General features: G+C 34.1%; 1 protein-coding gene across 1 annotated transcript; it reads right to left on the bottom strand.

Annotated features, from left to right (window-relative positions):
- Nucleotides 1–12,288: 12,288 nt before the first annotated feature.
- On the bottom strand, nt 12,289–15,006 carry LOC123533868 (adhesion G-protein coupled receptor D1-like). Its single transcript, XM_045315810.2, has 5 exons — nt 14,966–15,006; nt 14,634–14,700; nt 13,762–13,847; nt 12,930–13,056; nt 12,289–12,388 (listed from the first exon to the last, which is right to left on the bottom strand). The coding sequence occupies exons 1-5, from the start codon at nt 15,004–15,006 to the stop codon at nt 12,329–12,331; spliced, it is 381 nt and encodes a 126-aa protein (XP_045171745.2). The 3' UTR covers nt 12,289–12,328.
- Nucleotides 15,007–15,042: the final 36 nt, after the last annotated feature.

Below are 15,042 nucleotides of genomic sequence, written 5' to 3'. Positions count from 1 at the left end.
TCTGACTGTTTGTTTGTTATTGTTATTCAATGTTCCTTTATTCTTATTGTATGTGTTTATAAAGTGTTATTCAAAGTTCTGTTATTTCTATTGTATGTTTGTTATTGTTATTCAATGTTCCGTTATTCTTATTGTATGCAAGGTAGTGTTATTCAATGTTCCGTTATTCTTATAGTATGTTTGTTAGTGTTATTCAATGTTCGTTATTCTTATTGTATGCAAGGTAGTGTTATTCAATGTTCCGTTATTCTTATTGTATATGTTTATTCTTAGTGTTATTCAAAGTTCTGTTATTCTTATTGTATATTTGTTAGTGTTATTCAAAGTTCCGTTATTCAGACTGTTTGTCTGTAAGTGTTATTCAATGTTCCGTTATTATAATTGTATGTGTTTATTGTTAGTGTTATTCAAAGTTCCGTTATTCTGACTGTTTGTTTGTACGTGTTATTCAAAGTTTCGTTTGTTTATTGTTAGAGTTATTCAAAGTTCTGTTATTCTTATTGCATGTTTGAATCTTCATTCTGTCGTTGTGAACAGAATATCTAACGACAAATCAGAAAGTATCGTTCTGTCAATCCCTTCCTCTCCTCATACGCAAGAATGATATTTTCTAGTCGATGTGGTGCATCTATACTATAATATCTATTGATGGATGACGAATAATGGACAAGACAGGAATAAACGTACTTACCTTTGACCTTTGAAATCTGAGTATGACCTTGACCAATGAGCTACGATCTGGGAGTTGCGCGCGACATATCTCATTCAGGGAACATTTGTGCCAAGTTATATCAAAATCACTTAATCGATGGTAGAGCTAAAAACCGGACAGAAATTAAAACCTATTGACTTTTCACCCCAAAAGTGACCTTGACCTGTGTGATAGAGATCTGGGTATTGCGCATGACAAGTCGTCTCATTATGGGAAACATTTGTGCCAAGCGATATTACTATCTTTGAAGGATGATGGAGTTATGGATCGAACATTTACCTCCAAGAGTGACCTTGACCTTTGAGCTAGGGATCTGAGTGTTGCGCAAGACACATGGTCTTAATATAGGAAACATTTATGTAAAGTAATATTAAAATCCCTTGATGGATGACAGCGACTGGGCAGGAACAATTTAGTAATATTTGACCTCAGAATGTGACCTTGACTTTTAAGCTAGGGATTTCGATGTTATGCATGACACGTCGTCTGATCATGGAGAACGTTTGTGCAAAGTAATGTTAAAATCCTTTTTAATACATGTCAAATTTATGGACCTGAAGGAAAGAAAACCTACTGACATTTGAAATCCAAGTGTGACCTTGATCTTTGAACTAGGGGTCCTGTTGTTGTGCATGACACGTCATCTCATAACGGGGAACATTTGTGCATTTGTGCTAAGTAACATCAAATCCCTTGAAGGATGACAGAGTTATGGAACTGAAATCTTAACCCCCTGTGATTCGTGTTGAAAAGTTGTGAGTTATTTGTAGAGAACTGGTTAGTACTGGTGCAAAGTCCGGGAACACTTGTTAGGTGAACTGCATAGCAAAACGGCTCTACAAAACAGTCAAATAAAGTAGCCAGCTAAATTTTTGTTTAATAATTTAATACAGATGATCCTTGATTGACCGCCTGCAAAGACTATTCCAATTATTGTTATTTGCCAAGAAATATTACAACCAGATATAATAGGAACTTAAATAATCTTCTTGCTAAACTTACTGCGCAAACATGTAATTTTACACTATGTTTATTGGGTGACGCAAACTACAATTGTTCAATTCTCCGATTCGTCAAAAACTTGGTCACAAAATAGAGAGGTCACTATTCCCTATATATATAAACAAATCATTTTGTCAGAATCAGATTAAACGGTTAAAAAAAAATAATCTCACACGTGTGCAATGAAATAGTGCCTCCCTTTAACATCTACTTTACATTAAAGACATATTAGACTCGAAATGTGGAGCAGAACCATTTTGTGATACATTTAAACACCCCCAATCGGTTATACAACACGTAGAATAATTTACTCTGGCTACACCCTTGAGAAGGTATTCCGCATTCGTATAACCTCTACGTCGTGTCTAAATATATTGAAACATGCCTCTGCTATATATTATTTCTTTAATGAAAAGACCGCCATGGTTACAGCTAGCATTAGTTTTAATGGACGGAATTCAAAGGAAAGTAAAGACTGAATTTAAATTTTGGCTTCAATGTTAATTGAGTGGCCTTTAAAATTTTGTTCTGTATATATTATGTAACAAATTAATGTCCAAATGACTTAAACAAACATAAAATTACTGTACCGTTTTGGGGTATGACAGTTATATATTATGTTCGGATGGAATCCTTTGCCTTCTGGATTTTGCACATAGTATAATTGCTGAATAATGAAGTAAAAATGTTCACTTTATGAAATTTACAAGTACTTTGGGAAAGTTTGAACATCCAGAAACCCCAGCATAAAACAGAAGTCAATACTGACAGGAAACATCTGAATATATGAAATTCTTTTCCGAATCAGTCTCAGTCTGTGATACAATCAGTAGCAATTTAAGTCAAACCGATATCCATGAAGCCCGTCAAGCTAAAGAGCGTGTCTGGCAATACTTCAGGCTGGGTGTATGGCTGGGTAGAACCACTGGCCCTTCACGCTCGATCAGGACTTCTTCCTCAAATGTCAGAATCTGATACAAGGAGACTATGATGCCTGCTGTGGTTTGGTTGCGATGGTATTGGAATAAAAGACATACTGAAAAAACTTTAGATCATGTGTCGTGTTTTCAGTATTTTGATAGAAAATGAAGGCATAGTCTGACCTTCCGAGCATTGTTCCGAGCTCGGGCTTGCACCTGAGCAGAATAGAATAGGCATCATTCAGTAAGTCAGCCACCTCGCTTCCATTTACGAAATAATTCTATAGCTCAAGCAATGTTTTGAAACCACAGCAGCAATGAGTGAGTGATTTGAACTCAGCTTCTTTAATCATTCGACCCATATGCACCCGTTCAACAAGTGTAGGTGAGCAGACCAGAAGTAGTTGCTCTTAATCACTTGGCCAATGTTATTAGTTTCGAGTCTTGAAAATTCATCTAGCTACGTTGAGGAAATGCAATCAGCATATAGATACAGACTGATCAATTTTCATCTTTGTGTAAAAACTAAAATCGGATAGGAACCATTTAAGAGAATTAACTAGGCTGGCAAGTCGTTAATAATTTAGTCTTTGTCCTTCAAAACAATCCAGAACTCGCAATTAAATTAATAGTATTAATTGATGCTGGTTGCGTTTCTGATAATAATTCCAACTGGCAGAAAGTTAGAAATATTCAGACTGCTGGGATCAGACAAGCTAGAGGACAAAACACAACTATAAACATGTAGGAGATGAATTAAATATTATATTTCAAAGAACATTTCATAACTTTAAACATGTAGGAGATGAATTAAATGCTATATTTCAAAGAACATTACATAACTTTAAACATGTAGGAGATGAATTAAATACTATATTTCAAAGAACATAACATAACTATAAACTTGGGGGAAATGAATTAAATATCATATTTTATATAAAAAATGAAACGGTTATATGTATAATAACAGCAAATGAAATTCATTGTGCATATAGATGCAAGCTGTCTGTTATCACTATTACCAGAACGTTTTAATTCATTACGTAAAATGTTTGTTTCTTTCAACATAATGACAGACTTGGCAACAGGAATGTCAGATTTTCTCTTTGACGCATTTGCTAGTGAAATATATTCATCTTCCTCCAGTACTAAAACTTTCGGCGGCTTTATCTCATGAACAGACTCAGTCAAACCGAGTTCTTCCTGTTTGAATTCTTTGCTTCCAAAGGATCTTTTTACAGATTTTATCTCATTATCAAAGCTAAAACTTTCTAAAGGGTTACGTTTAAAAATACTGACATTAATTCACTGTTAATATTTTACTAACACAGTACAATGTACTTATAAAAGTTGAAATAAAAATGTACTACTACAACCCAATCTGGACACAGTTGTCTGAAATTTTAACAGGTAATTAATACAACGGAAAAATAACTTTTAAGGTTATATTTCAACATTTTAGAAGTCAAAATAAAACAAATGTACGATTTTGAACATTAAACAGTCTTCACAGTTAAATCAAAACATCACAAAAAATGTTTCAAACAAAGACTTGAATCAAAATTTAAGCGGCGGTTTGTTTAACATGCGGTTAAAGTTTCAAACAACCAGGTCAATGACATAAAATCTGCCACCAAAAGTATCAAACACTTCACCACAAATACAGGTAAAATGAACGAAATATCATTATATTTTAATGTCTACAAATTTGACAAAACACCTTTGACAACTGTCTAAAATCCACTCTAAGAAACTTTCTAGGCATTTACACTGTACGCCACAATAAATGAATAATACAAATCTTTTAAAATGGTCACACATTCTAACATTCTACAACAATTAAAGTTATTCATTATATTTTAATGTCTACAAATTTGACAAAACACCTTAGACAATTTTCTAAAATCCACTCTAAGAAACTTTCTAGGCATTTACATTACACGGCACAATAAATGAATAATAAAAATCTTTTAAAAGGGTCACACATTCTAACATTCTACAACAATTAAAGTTATTCATTATATTTTAATGTCTACAAATTTGACAAAACACCTTAGACAATTTTCTAAAATCCACTCTAAGAAACTTTCTAGGCATTTACATTACACGGCACAATAAATGAATAATAAAAATCTTTTAAAAGGGTCACACATTCTAACATTCTACAACAATTAAAGTTATTCATTATATTTTAATGTCTACAAATTTGACAAAACACCTTAGACAATTTTCTAAAATCCACTCTAAGAAACTTTCTAGGCATTTACATTACACGGCACAATAAATGAATAATAAAAATCTTTTAAAAGGGTCACACATTCTAACATTCTACAACAATTAAAGTTATTCATTATATTTTAATGTCTACAAATTTGAAAAAAATACCTTTGACAATTGTCTAAAATCCACTCTAAGGACTTTTCTAGGCATTTACATTACACGGCACAATAAATGAATAATAAAAAACTTTTAAAATGGCCACACCTTCTAACATCTACAACAATTAAAGCTATACAGTATATTTACAAAAGTGAACATCATAGCCTATGTAAGCATACGAATAATAAAGAAAGTTTTGGCATTATAATACCAAATAGTAAATTGATTAACAACTAGAATGTGTCTGTAGGACACAGGGTGTGCCCCCACTGGTACATTTGTCACAAATAAAGGACAATATTTCAAATGTTTGCAGTCTTGAGGTGGTATAGCCTCAACAAACATTTTATATCAAGGATTCATTATTCTACACCATATACTTTTTAAGCTATGAGCATCACAAACAAAAATTCCACTAGTTTGGCTATTTCAAGGGTCATAACTCTGTAATAAGCGCTAAGATTCTCAAGAAGCAAGGTCACATCATGATAAAGACTCATGCATGGTTTCATGAATTTACATCAAATACTTTTTGAGCTAGGCACGTCATTAGGTGAAAATGTACATTTTTTACTACTTTAAAAATAGGGGATGAAACCAGACGAAAAATAAAAGGTGCGTAAGTTTATATCATGATAAAGACTGCAAGTTTTCATTAATTTATATCAAATACTTTTTAAGCTATTAGCGTCACAAGGTGAAAATGTGCAGTTGACTATTTAAGGGGGGCCATAACTCTGTAAAATAAGATGAAAAATAACAGATGCGCAAGTTCATACCATGATAAAGATTCATGCAAGGTTTCATCAATTTATATCAAACACTTTTTCGAGCTAGGTGCGTCACAAACTTCGGACGGACGGACGGACGGAAGGACGGACGCACGCACGGACAAGACCAAATCTATATGCTCCCACCACTCATTGGTGGGGGGAGGGCACAAAAATTATTAATACCTGGTTTAAACATGTCCTTAATAATAATATTCTTGCCTGTGAAAACTCGTGTATTATTTTCAATATCTCAATTTTCAGTTTAAACATACACCATTTTATTCGATTACAAAATATTTTCCGAGACTGATACGAAATTTAAATACAAATAGCTTTTTTCTAAGCAAAATATTGATCGAAAACACCTACATCTTTCTCTCAACAATGGAATATCAAAGAAGACGCATCTTTGATTTATATCATTACTTCGAATGCAGCTTGGAAATTTAAAGAGAACAAGGATTTCTTGTTTCATTATCGAAACACTATTTTAAATAATGAAATTCATAGTCACAACTAAAAGCTGCTATATTTGCACTCTCAAACGCATATATTTAGATTTTCGGGAGAGGGAGGTAAAGGGAGGGTAGAGAGAATTACTATAAGCTCTAGCAGCTTTCAATTCAATCCACTTGTCTTGATATTTGTATTGTATGGAAGTTATATGTATGTATGTTATATGTAATGTTTATCTTGATAAATAAATATGTTTAAACCAAAGGGAGGGTACCGTTAGTGTCTAGTACCTTCCATAGTCTTTAAAATGATTTAAGAAATAAAATAAGAAATATCGGAACCATTTATTGCTGTTTTATAGAAGCAGAGATCCACAATGACCTTACTGATAAAGGTTATAGGCGTATTCATTAAAGGGCAATGTCATAGGAAAGTGGGTGCAGTCTGCAAAGTAGCAGAACACCCAGCTGCTATTGTTATATTGTACATTGTTTGACAAGTCCCGCACTTTGTAGATACAGATCTAATTACTGTTATAAGTTGCTTAAATCTTCACCGGAAAGGTCATTGTGAATCATACTGCAATAAGGGTTCAAATGTGCCATTTAAGATATTATATATATTTCAGTTGCAGTGAAAAATAAATGTCATTACGGCGCCTCTCTTGCTTCATTTGAGCCGCACCATGAGAAAACCAACATAGTGCGTTTGCGACCAGCACGGATCCAGACCAGCCGGCGCATCCGCGCAGTCTGGTCAAGATCCATGATGTTCGCTTTCAAAGCCTATTGCAATTAAAGAAACCGTTAGCGAACAGCATGGATCCTGACCAGACTGCGCGGATGCGCAGGCTGGTCTGGATCCATGCTGGTCGCAAATGCACTATGTTGGTTTTCTCATGGTGCGGCTCATTTTTCTTTTTACTTTACACTGTCAGACTACGGCATGAATCGCCGCTACATTGAATTATTTATTCGGTACTGCTTAAATCCTTTAATCCAAAATATGCAAAATCATACTTACATGTAAAAGCAATCGACATATTTTCTACGATCAGTACGATTATACAGAAAACCTGTCAAATTAAATTCAGGGAAAAAGTGTGTAAATATTCTTGAAGCTTCATCTGGAGCGTTTCCACTGATTTGACTTTTTATCTTATATGCATGAACCTATAAAACGTTTCACTGTACAATTCTATGAAGGTAAAATCATAATCAATCACATTTCACCTTAATTGTCTATTCCGTAAGTTCTCTACACAAAACTGGCCGGTTAACGAATTTAATGAAATGATGCATTTTAACAATTTAGGCAAAATAAGTCTTTTTGAAGCCATTGTTTTGTCAAAAACATGTGACGTATTTTGTCTCCCTTAAAAACGTACGTAGCAGTATTTTGAAAGAAAACAAAAAAAAAAAACCCTCTTGAATGATTTTAGGATTGATATCAGCAATATATTGTCATCAGATTAAGATATAAGTATACCAGCCTTAAAAATATACGACCACACTTGAATATATCAATATATATACAAATGTATAGTCCAATATGCGTACATAATATTTAATAGATCTTTTAACGAAGCGTTTGACATTTTGCTCTTGCCTAAAAAGAATACGTAATTTATACGTTTTGGAAATCATGCATAGTTTTTTGGTAAATCTGTTGTTGAGAACATTACGAAATTCCAACAAAATCGAATTACGGCGTCAGATAATTTTAAATTTTGCAACCATCTACTTAAAAAAAACCTCAAAACATTCATACACAAAATGTATTGAATCTAAAAACAAAAAGAAAGAACTTCATTGCAAAAATGAAATAATGATGTCACTCACTCATGACTTGAAATAAATAACTTCGAAATTTCGTTATTAACTCATAACTATGAAACATATAAAATTTCGAAACTCTACCGTCTGTAATTTTAAAGTATTTTACAAAATATCAAGTAAGTTTTTACGTGAAAGGATTTGATAAGTGTATTTAGGAATCGGTAAACTCCTAATAAGGAACAGGCTTAAAAAGACAAAACTCTAAAGTCGACAGCATTGTCTAATAGATGGATTTGCACATCGCGAGATCCTAAGCAACGGAAGTAAATTTTGCGCATGCGCACTCTACGTAGGCCAATAAGACGCAAATGTTGTTCGGTATAGATCTCGTGGGATGTAAAGTCAACATCATTTCTCTAATTATCGTTTTGTGAATATCAGCTTGATCACACAGCATCTGCTATCGTCTCGCAGCACAAGCAGAATGAACTGTCAAGTGTAGTAGAAATACCTGCAATTAGAAAAAGGACAAAATTGAGTTGATTCACAATATTATATGTTAAAATACTTTTGAATGACTGGATCTCGTTAAAGACTTAAATATGAATATAATTACGTATTAAATCAATGATTTTTTTCTAATAAGTCAGATATCTTCATAACTGAATATCTCTTAATAATTAATAACATTAAACTGTATATATTTTTGTTAAGGATCCTGCATTTCACATATGTTATATTGATTTTAATTCAAATATATACGTTGCCTCTCGTAATCTTCTAACTGTTTAACACAATTGAGTTAGTTCCTGTTTTAGACGAAAGCCACCTGGCCCGCATCTTTCCGCTTTCAACCTGAATCTAATATGATGCAGATAATATTATTATAAGCAATATGATTGTCACAATATGCCCAAATATGATAATCGTTAAAATGTGAATACAGTACATGTATTCTTTACATAACATAGATCTTTTGTTAGATAATTAAGCGAAATTAACTATGTAATACTAAAACATCTGTCTGTCTGAATTAATCTTATGGGCGGTGAGATTGGGACCAATATTTAAGGTATTGGTGTCGAACAGTATCTGAGAGCTGTATCTGCATTAACACCTACTCTGCTAAATTTCTATTATGAACTTGTCAATCTTTCAATTTGGACAGTGCCATTAACTGTTAAAAGGGGTTGTCAAAAAGATACTGACTGAATGGCGAACAGTGCAGTTCATGATCAGACTGCATGGATGTGCAGGCTGATCATGATCTACACTGGTCACAAAGGTGGCAGAATCAATCGTTTCCAGCATGATAAGGGTTAACTTTTTAATATATCCCTGAAAGATTTCGAAATGCATTGCACTCCATGACCATTTTCTACGAGTGAAAATTTTACCACGAGGCAATGTAAATGGTTTAACTTCCAGGCTGGGATATAAAAGCCAGAAGCTAGGGCTTGACCAGGTTTCTGTAAAAAATATGCATGGTAAACAATAGAGAACCCTATCGAACTAGAAAATGAAAGACTTTAAAAAGCTTTTAAAACATGCACAGAACAACTTTTATTAGTGTTATTTCTATTGGTGCATTGGTAAATTGGTGATTTTTTTCAAGTATAGTTATAATTATTTTAGAAAAGGACATCGGACATTATGCTAGGGATTTTGCCCTAAGTTCAATGCTATTTCATGACTTCAATAGCTGATAGTTTTATACAATGGCTTCAAATACTGATAAATAAGTTATATTCCTATCAAACTGTCACAAAACCTAGTTTTATTTCATATTTGTTTTCTTGAAATTCGAACAGTTTGTAACTAAGGGTCATATTTTTGAAAAATTTAAAATGTGTATTTTTAGTTAAAATAAGCATTTGCATTTAAGGTATGTCTACTATAAAATATTTTAACACAATAAATAAACTTATACCATGCAGATTATCAGTTTTATTGACATTTTTAAGAATAAACGAAAAGGAAAAAATAAAAGTGGAACAAAACTTTTGGCCCCATAACTGTACTTCAGTTATTTCCACCCGAGTGCCAGTGATAACTGATGCATTGATCATAGCCTATTGTTTGTTTTCTATACATCTATTGCTATACTCTGTTTACACATGTACAATACTGACCGGGCATTATGTGGAGGATTATTATTGAGTACATGCAGTGGTGCAGCTGGCCATACATTGGCGTAGTTGCCTTTTTAAGTTGAAGCGGAGGGGTGCAGGAGACTGCCTTTTCCACTGTGGGTTCAGGGATGACTTACTTTTAGCATTTTATATCAGTGGAACAGAACTTCACTAGCTAATATTAACATTTATGTAGATATTCTTGGGGTGTCTGTGTTAGTTCTTTGAAGTTCTAACTAGTATTTCAGTTGGCCTCGAAATAAGTTTCAGACGTGTGGGCGAATTGATGTTTATTCTGGGGGTGTCAGTGTTAGTTCTGGGCGGGTCAGTATTAGTTCTATGGGTGTCACTGTTAGTTCTGTAAGCAACTGGGTCAGTTAAGGAGATGGTGTCAGGTGTAGTTCTGTTAGATTATAGGTTGCTGGATCGAATAAAAGCAAATGTTGTTCTTAAAATGCATTCTAGGTTCGTTTCAATTGTGTCCTACAAAAGGTAAACAATTTGTACCAAAGTGGCACTATTCCCACAGAAGTTCGTCTGTATCTCTTTGTCATGTTTACGTTGAAGACACATATATATGTAATATTTCCAATATAAGCCACCTGCTTGGTTCTTGACTTACGACAGACGCATTTGTCTCGATCCTGATGACACTCAATCGACGGACTTACGACTGTCAAGAGGTAACAGATCTGATTGAAAAATTCATAAGATATACTTATAAGGATCAGTCTGCTTTCTAGCTTGACTTTCTATGTCCGCTATTTATTTAATTTAGTGTTTTCTATGCTTGAAATTTTTATAAATATGAATAAAGCTGTAGATATGTAAGGTTTAGGAAACACATGCAATAAGTGTCAAATATTTATGTAAAATTCATTTGCCTGGTGTACACCCTGTACGTAGTTTTTTTTCAATTTTAAATACTTTCCCCCCTGTGACCAAGTACCATTTTTGCAGCATACGTATAATAATAATTATTTACAAAGGCATGTGAACTATTTTGTTGCGTCAATGGGGGGAAAGATGTTTAAAACGTAAAAATGATTTATGTTCATACTTTAATAGGAAAGAGAATGAGCATTGTCTACAAAGTCTTCTTTTTTGTTCATAAATTTAAAATGAAGTCGCATTTATCAAGAAATGCTCTTCAACTATCGTTACTATGCAATTTCAGAAGTCTAGCCCTATGTCACTTTTTCCTTAATTGGATAGGCAATTTGAATAGTAAAATGTCCGAGGTCCTTTCAACCGTCAAAAATTAGAACTTCCCGGGAGGATCATAGAGGTCATAACTTCAGATAGCAGAGAACTGTCAACAGAACTAGCACGTGTATACATGGACAGAATGCTGCAGAACCCAGATGATAATTCACTACAAAAAACGTAAATGTAGATTTCGCGGAACCACAGAACATCCCAAACACAGCCAGAGAGCCATGCATCGCAGGGGAGACCAACAACAAAGAGAAACTGTAGCAGACGGGTAGCATCAAAAATCCAACAACAAATACATTTGAAATATATACAAAAACTAAAATAGTGTTTAGGGAAGCGGAAAAAAGCAAGGTGGAAACCATAGAAGCGCAAAGACGGGCGCACACATTCACATACAGAGAGAGAGAGAGGGAGAGCAAACAAGCAGGAAAAAACAACACAGTGGGCACAGCCTACGGACGGCCGGTGGCAAAAAGTATGTTGGGCAACTAACTTTACTCATAGTAAAAGGACGTAAATGCAGAGGAGCGATTGGTGAAAGTACAGAAATACCAACAACAAATAAGACAATATACGAAACACAAATATAAAGGAAATTGGGGGGTTTAAACGCATTTAGGCATGGCAATCTCGCATATACCATATTGTTAACAAGTTAAACAAGACAGTGTAAGCATAATAACACCTCCCCGATGTGAAAGGCTCTAACACTAGTAACAAAATACCAGATTGTATAAAGTAAAACATTTAAATGGTGTCAGTCTAAGTTATGGTTACACCAATGCACTCAAAATGTTGTCCGAGGTCAGAGCACCAAGAGCCTAACTTTTAAGGGCATGACAAAGCAAGCGAAAAGATAAAATTCCACTTCCTCCGTCCGACTTTATAAGATTTAGCAGAAAAGCTTCATGGAGTATTCTAGTAGTCATCGCACAATCAAATAGGAAAGCGTAATATATTAATATAAACATCTTGCCTTTTTGTTCATGACGCAGTGAAAAATGAAGATGAAAAATCCCTGAAATTAATTAAAGAAGTTCGTTGAAATCTATACTTAACTAATACTGAAATAAAATTTGGGAGTAAATAATTCTATTGGAAGATCCTTTCGAAGCATATAACGCAACCAAGAAAAATAATAGCCGGCTTGGCTTGACATTGAGTCTGTTCGTGGCAGAGGTTGAATTCTCTCCCAACATGTACAAATATGTTGATATGAACAGAAAATATGGTACAAAGATATTGAATCCTTATAGCTGCATACAAGCATCTCGTGACCCTTTGGTTTGATTAATGGGTTCGAATAGTTCTTTTGTCTACTTACAAACAATTATCGATATAATTTTACATTACGAATTGGGTTTTGACCATAGACGTTTCCGGGGTGTATGGTAATTGTTAACATAAGTACAGACTAAAATATCACGAAAAGTTTTGTCTTAAATTGTACACCAGTTGTTAAATCTTTAATCTTCTGTTTGTTTTACGCAAAAAAAATCAAATATTGTAACAGATGACACAATGACTTTGAATGGATTATAAAACAGGAGTTAAACAACCTGTAAGCTATTGAAAACTGCAAATAGGTACTGGAAGATCACTGTTTCTTCGTCCATCGAAAATATTCCGAACATCCATGTAAGTCCCATGATGGGCATCATGACAAAAATACTCAAAACACCAGATCTACAAAGAATTTAATCCCATTCTGAGTATATATTTTATCGATATAGATTTAATTTTTCGTTGGTATCACAGAATAACTTGCAACTGATAAAAAGAAAATCCTTTGTGTCCTGTTTCATTTTGTTTGCTTTAGATTTAGTCCCGTTTTTCAACAGTATCTCAGTTTTGTAACGGCAGGCAGTAAGCCAAACCAGGTTTTGAACTGGTACTAATCTGTTCTTTGCAAATAACATCCTGGGACATCAAAGGTGGAGGACGAATGCTTTCAGACACAATTTCTTTTATCAATTGTCACAGAGAACATAAGCCTTGTCCGGGAATGAAACTCACGACCTCACGATTCGTAGATCTGCGCTCTACCTACTGAGCTAAGCGGGCTACCGTCCCCTTTTTAAAAGTCAGATATCAGTTATAAATATTTGCACAATGTACATCAATCTAAAATAACAATAAAATTAGTCATAAAAAAGAGAGAGCCATAGCCCTTTGCCCCTAGCTTGACCAATGTACATGTATAATAGCATCTCTTTTTTCACCAAGCGGCCAATGTTATATTATTTACATGGCACTTTTGTAGTCAGGTTAATCGTAAAGGCCCTGGATAGGGATGTACCAGTAAGTAAGGGATTAACGCGGGATAATTCATGTCTTCATGTAACAGAATGGAGTTTTAAAAATGTACATGTAGTACCAGGCAGCACTCACTTGACTTTTTCTGTACTCGTTTTCTTTGACATATATGCTGTTCCACACATAATTCTTATTACAACCACCATAATGATGAGGTTTATCTGAAATAAAGTAGTTCATGTGTTAGTAAATTCAAAAATAGCAAACGGTGCCATACAACTGTCTGTTCGTTCAGTGTTTGTGGTGGTGACGACAGAACGAACCAACGAAAACGCAGCTAAGTATCGTTTTTTCACCCTCTCAAAAACGACATTTTCTAATGTGTTGTTGTGCCGTTCTTTTTTCACCGCTACAACGAAAGAACGATATTATATATTTTTAAAGTATCCTGTCATTCTATCTCTGCGATGGAGGCGATAGAACGACAAAGCATAGAAACGTGAAATATACCAAACTCCAACACAGTGTTATCTCCCCTTATCGGTACAGTAGATTGTTTGACAATATTCCTGAGCGGAGGTTGGAAATATACCGGACGTTTCTCATGTGAAGCGTCCATTGCGGTAAATCAATGTTAGGACATTTACTGCTCTTACAGCCGCCTTTTACAGCCGACTTTATGGTTACAGAGACTATAATTTCATACATACACAACATTGCATTTGACAAATTTAAAGAATGAAAGAAGGATCAAACAAAATGTGCGTGCGTGCGTGCGTGCGTGTGTGCGTTCTTTCAACAATTGCTCAATATATTTCAAATATATGGTTGTTTCTTTAATAACGCTCATGTATTTCACAAACTTACAGAAAAAGTTGCAATCGGGTTTTACACCTCCAAATATTTTAGAGGTAAATACATGTAGCTAGACAAGTAAAGTAATAATAAGCATTCTGGATACGAATGAAATATATAAATAAACAAGATAAATTTGTATAATACATTACCAAAATGACCAACATAACAGGGATGAGGAATGTCCAGATAAGTCCGGTCTTTACCGAAAGCCAGCACCTGCAAAAGTTAAATACATAAAACATGTTCCTGCATTTATTATGTTGAAATATTTAAGCACAAGCGATCGAAAGGCTTTTTATTCCCATGTTTATTGAGGTTTTGTTAATACTTAGACGCCACACAAATTTGATGAATACCATCGATCCTATTATAACTATGCAAAATATTTGTACATTAAGTTGAAATTTCCGCTTACAAATGTAAAAATAAACTCAAGAGAATATCACACATAATTAAGAATATTAAGCAGAACACTACGTACACTTTCTCATTTCCATATCCCTCAAGCTTAAAAACGTCCATAGTGAACCAATAAACGCAAGAGATTATCAAACATAA

The sequence above is a fragment of the Mercenaria mercenaria genome, chromosome 12 (genome assembly GCF_021730395.1).
Source record: "Mercenaria mercenaria strain notata chromosome 12, MADL_Memer_1, whole genome shotgun sequence".
Taxonomy (NCBI): domain Eukaryota; kingdom Metazoa; phylum Mollusca; class Bivalvia; order Venerida; family Veneridae; genus Mercenaria; species Mercenaria mercenaria.
The sequence above is the reverse complement of the archived record's forward strand: the minus strand, read 5'-3'. Positions and strand labels throughout refer to the sequence as shown.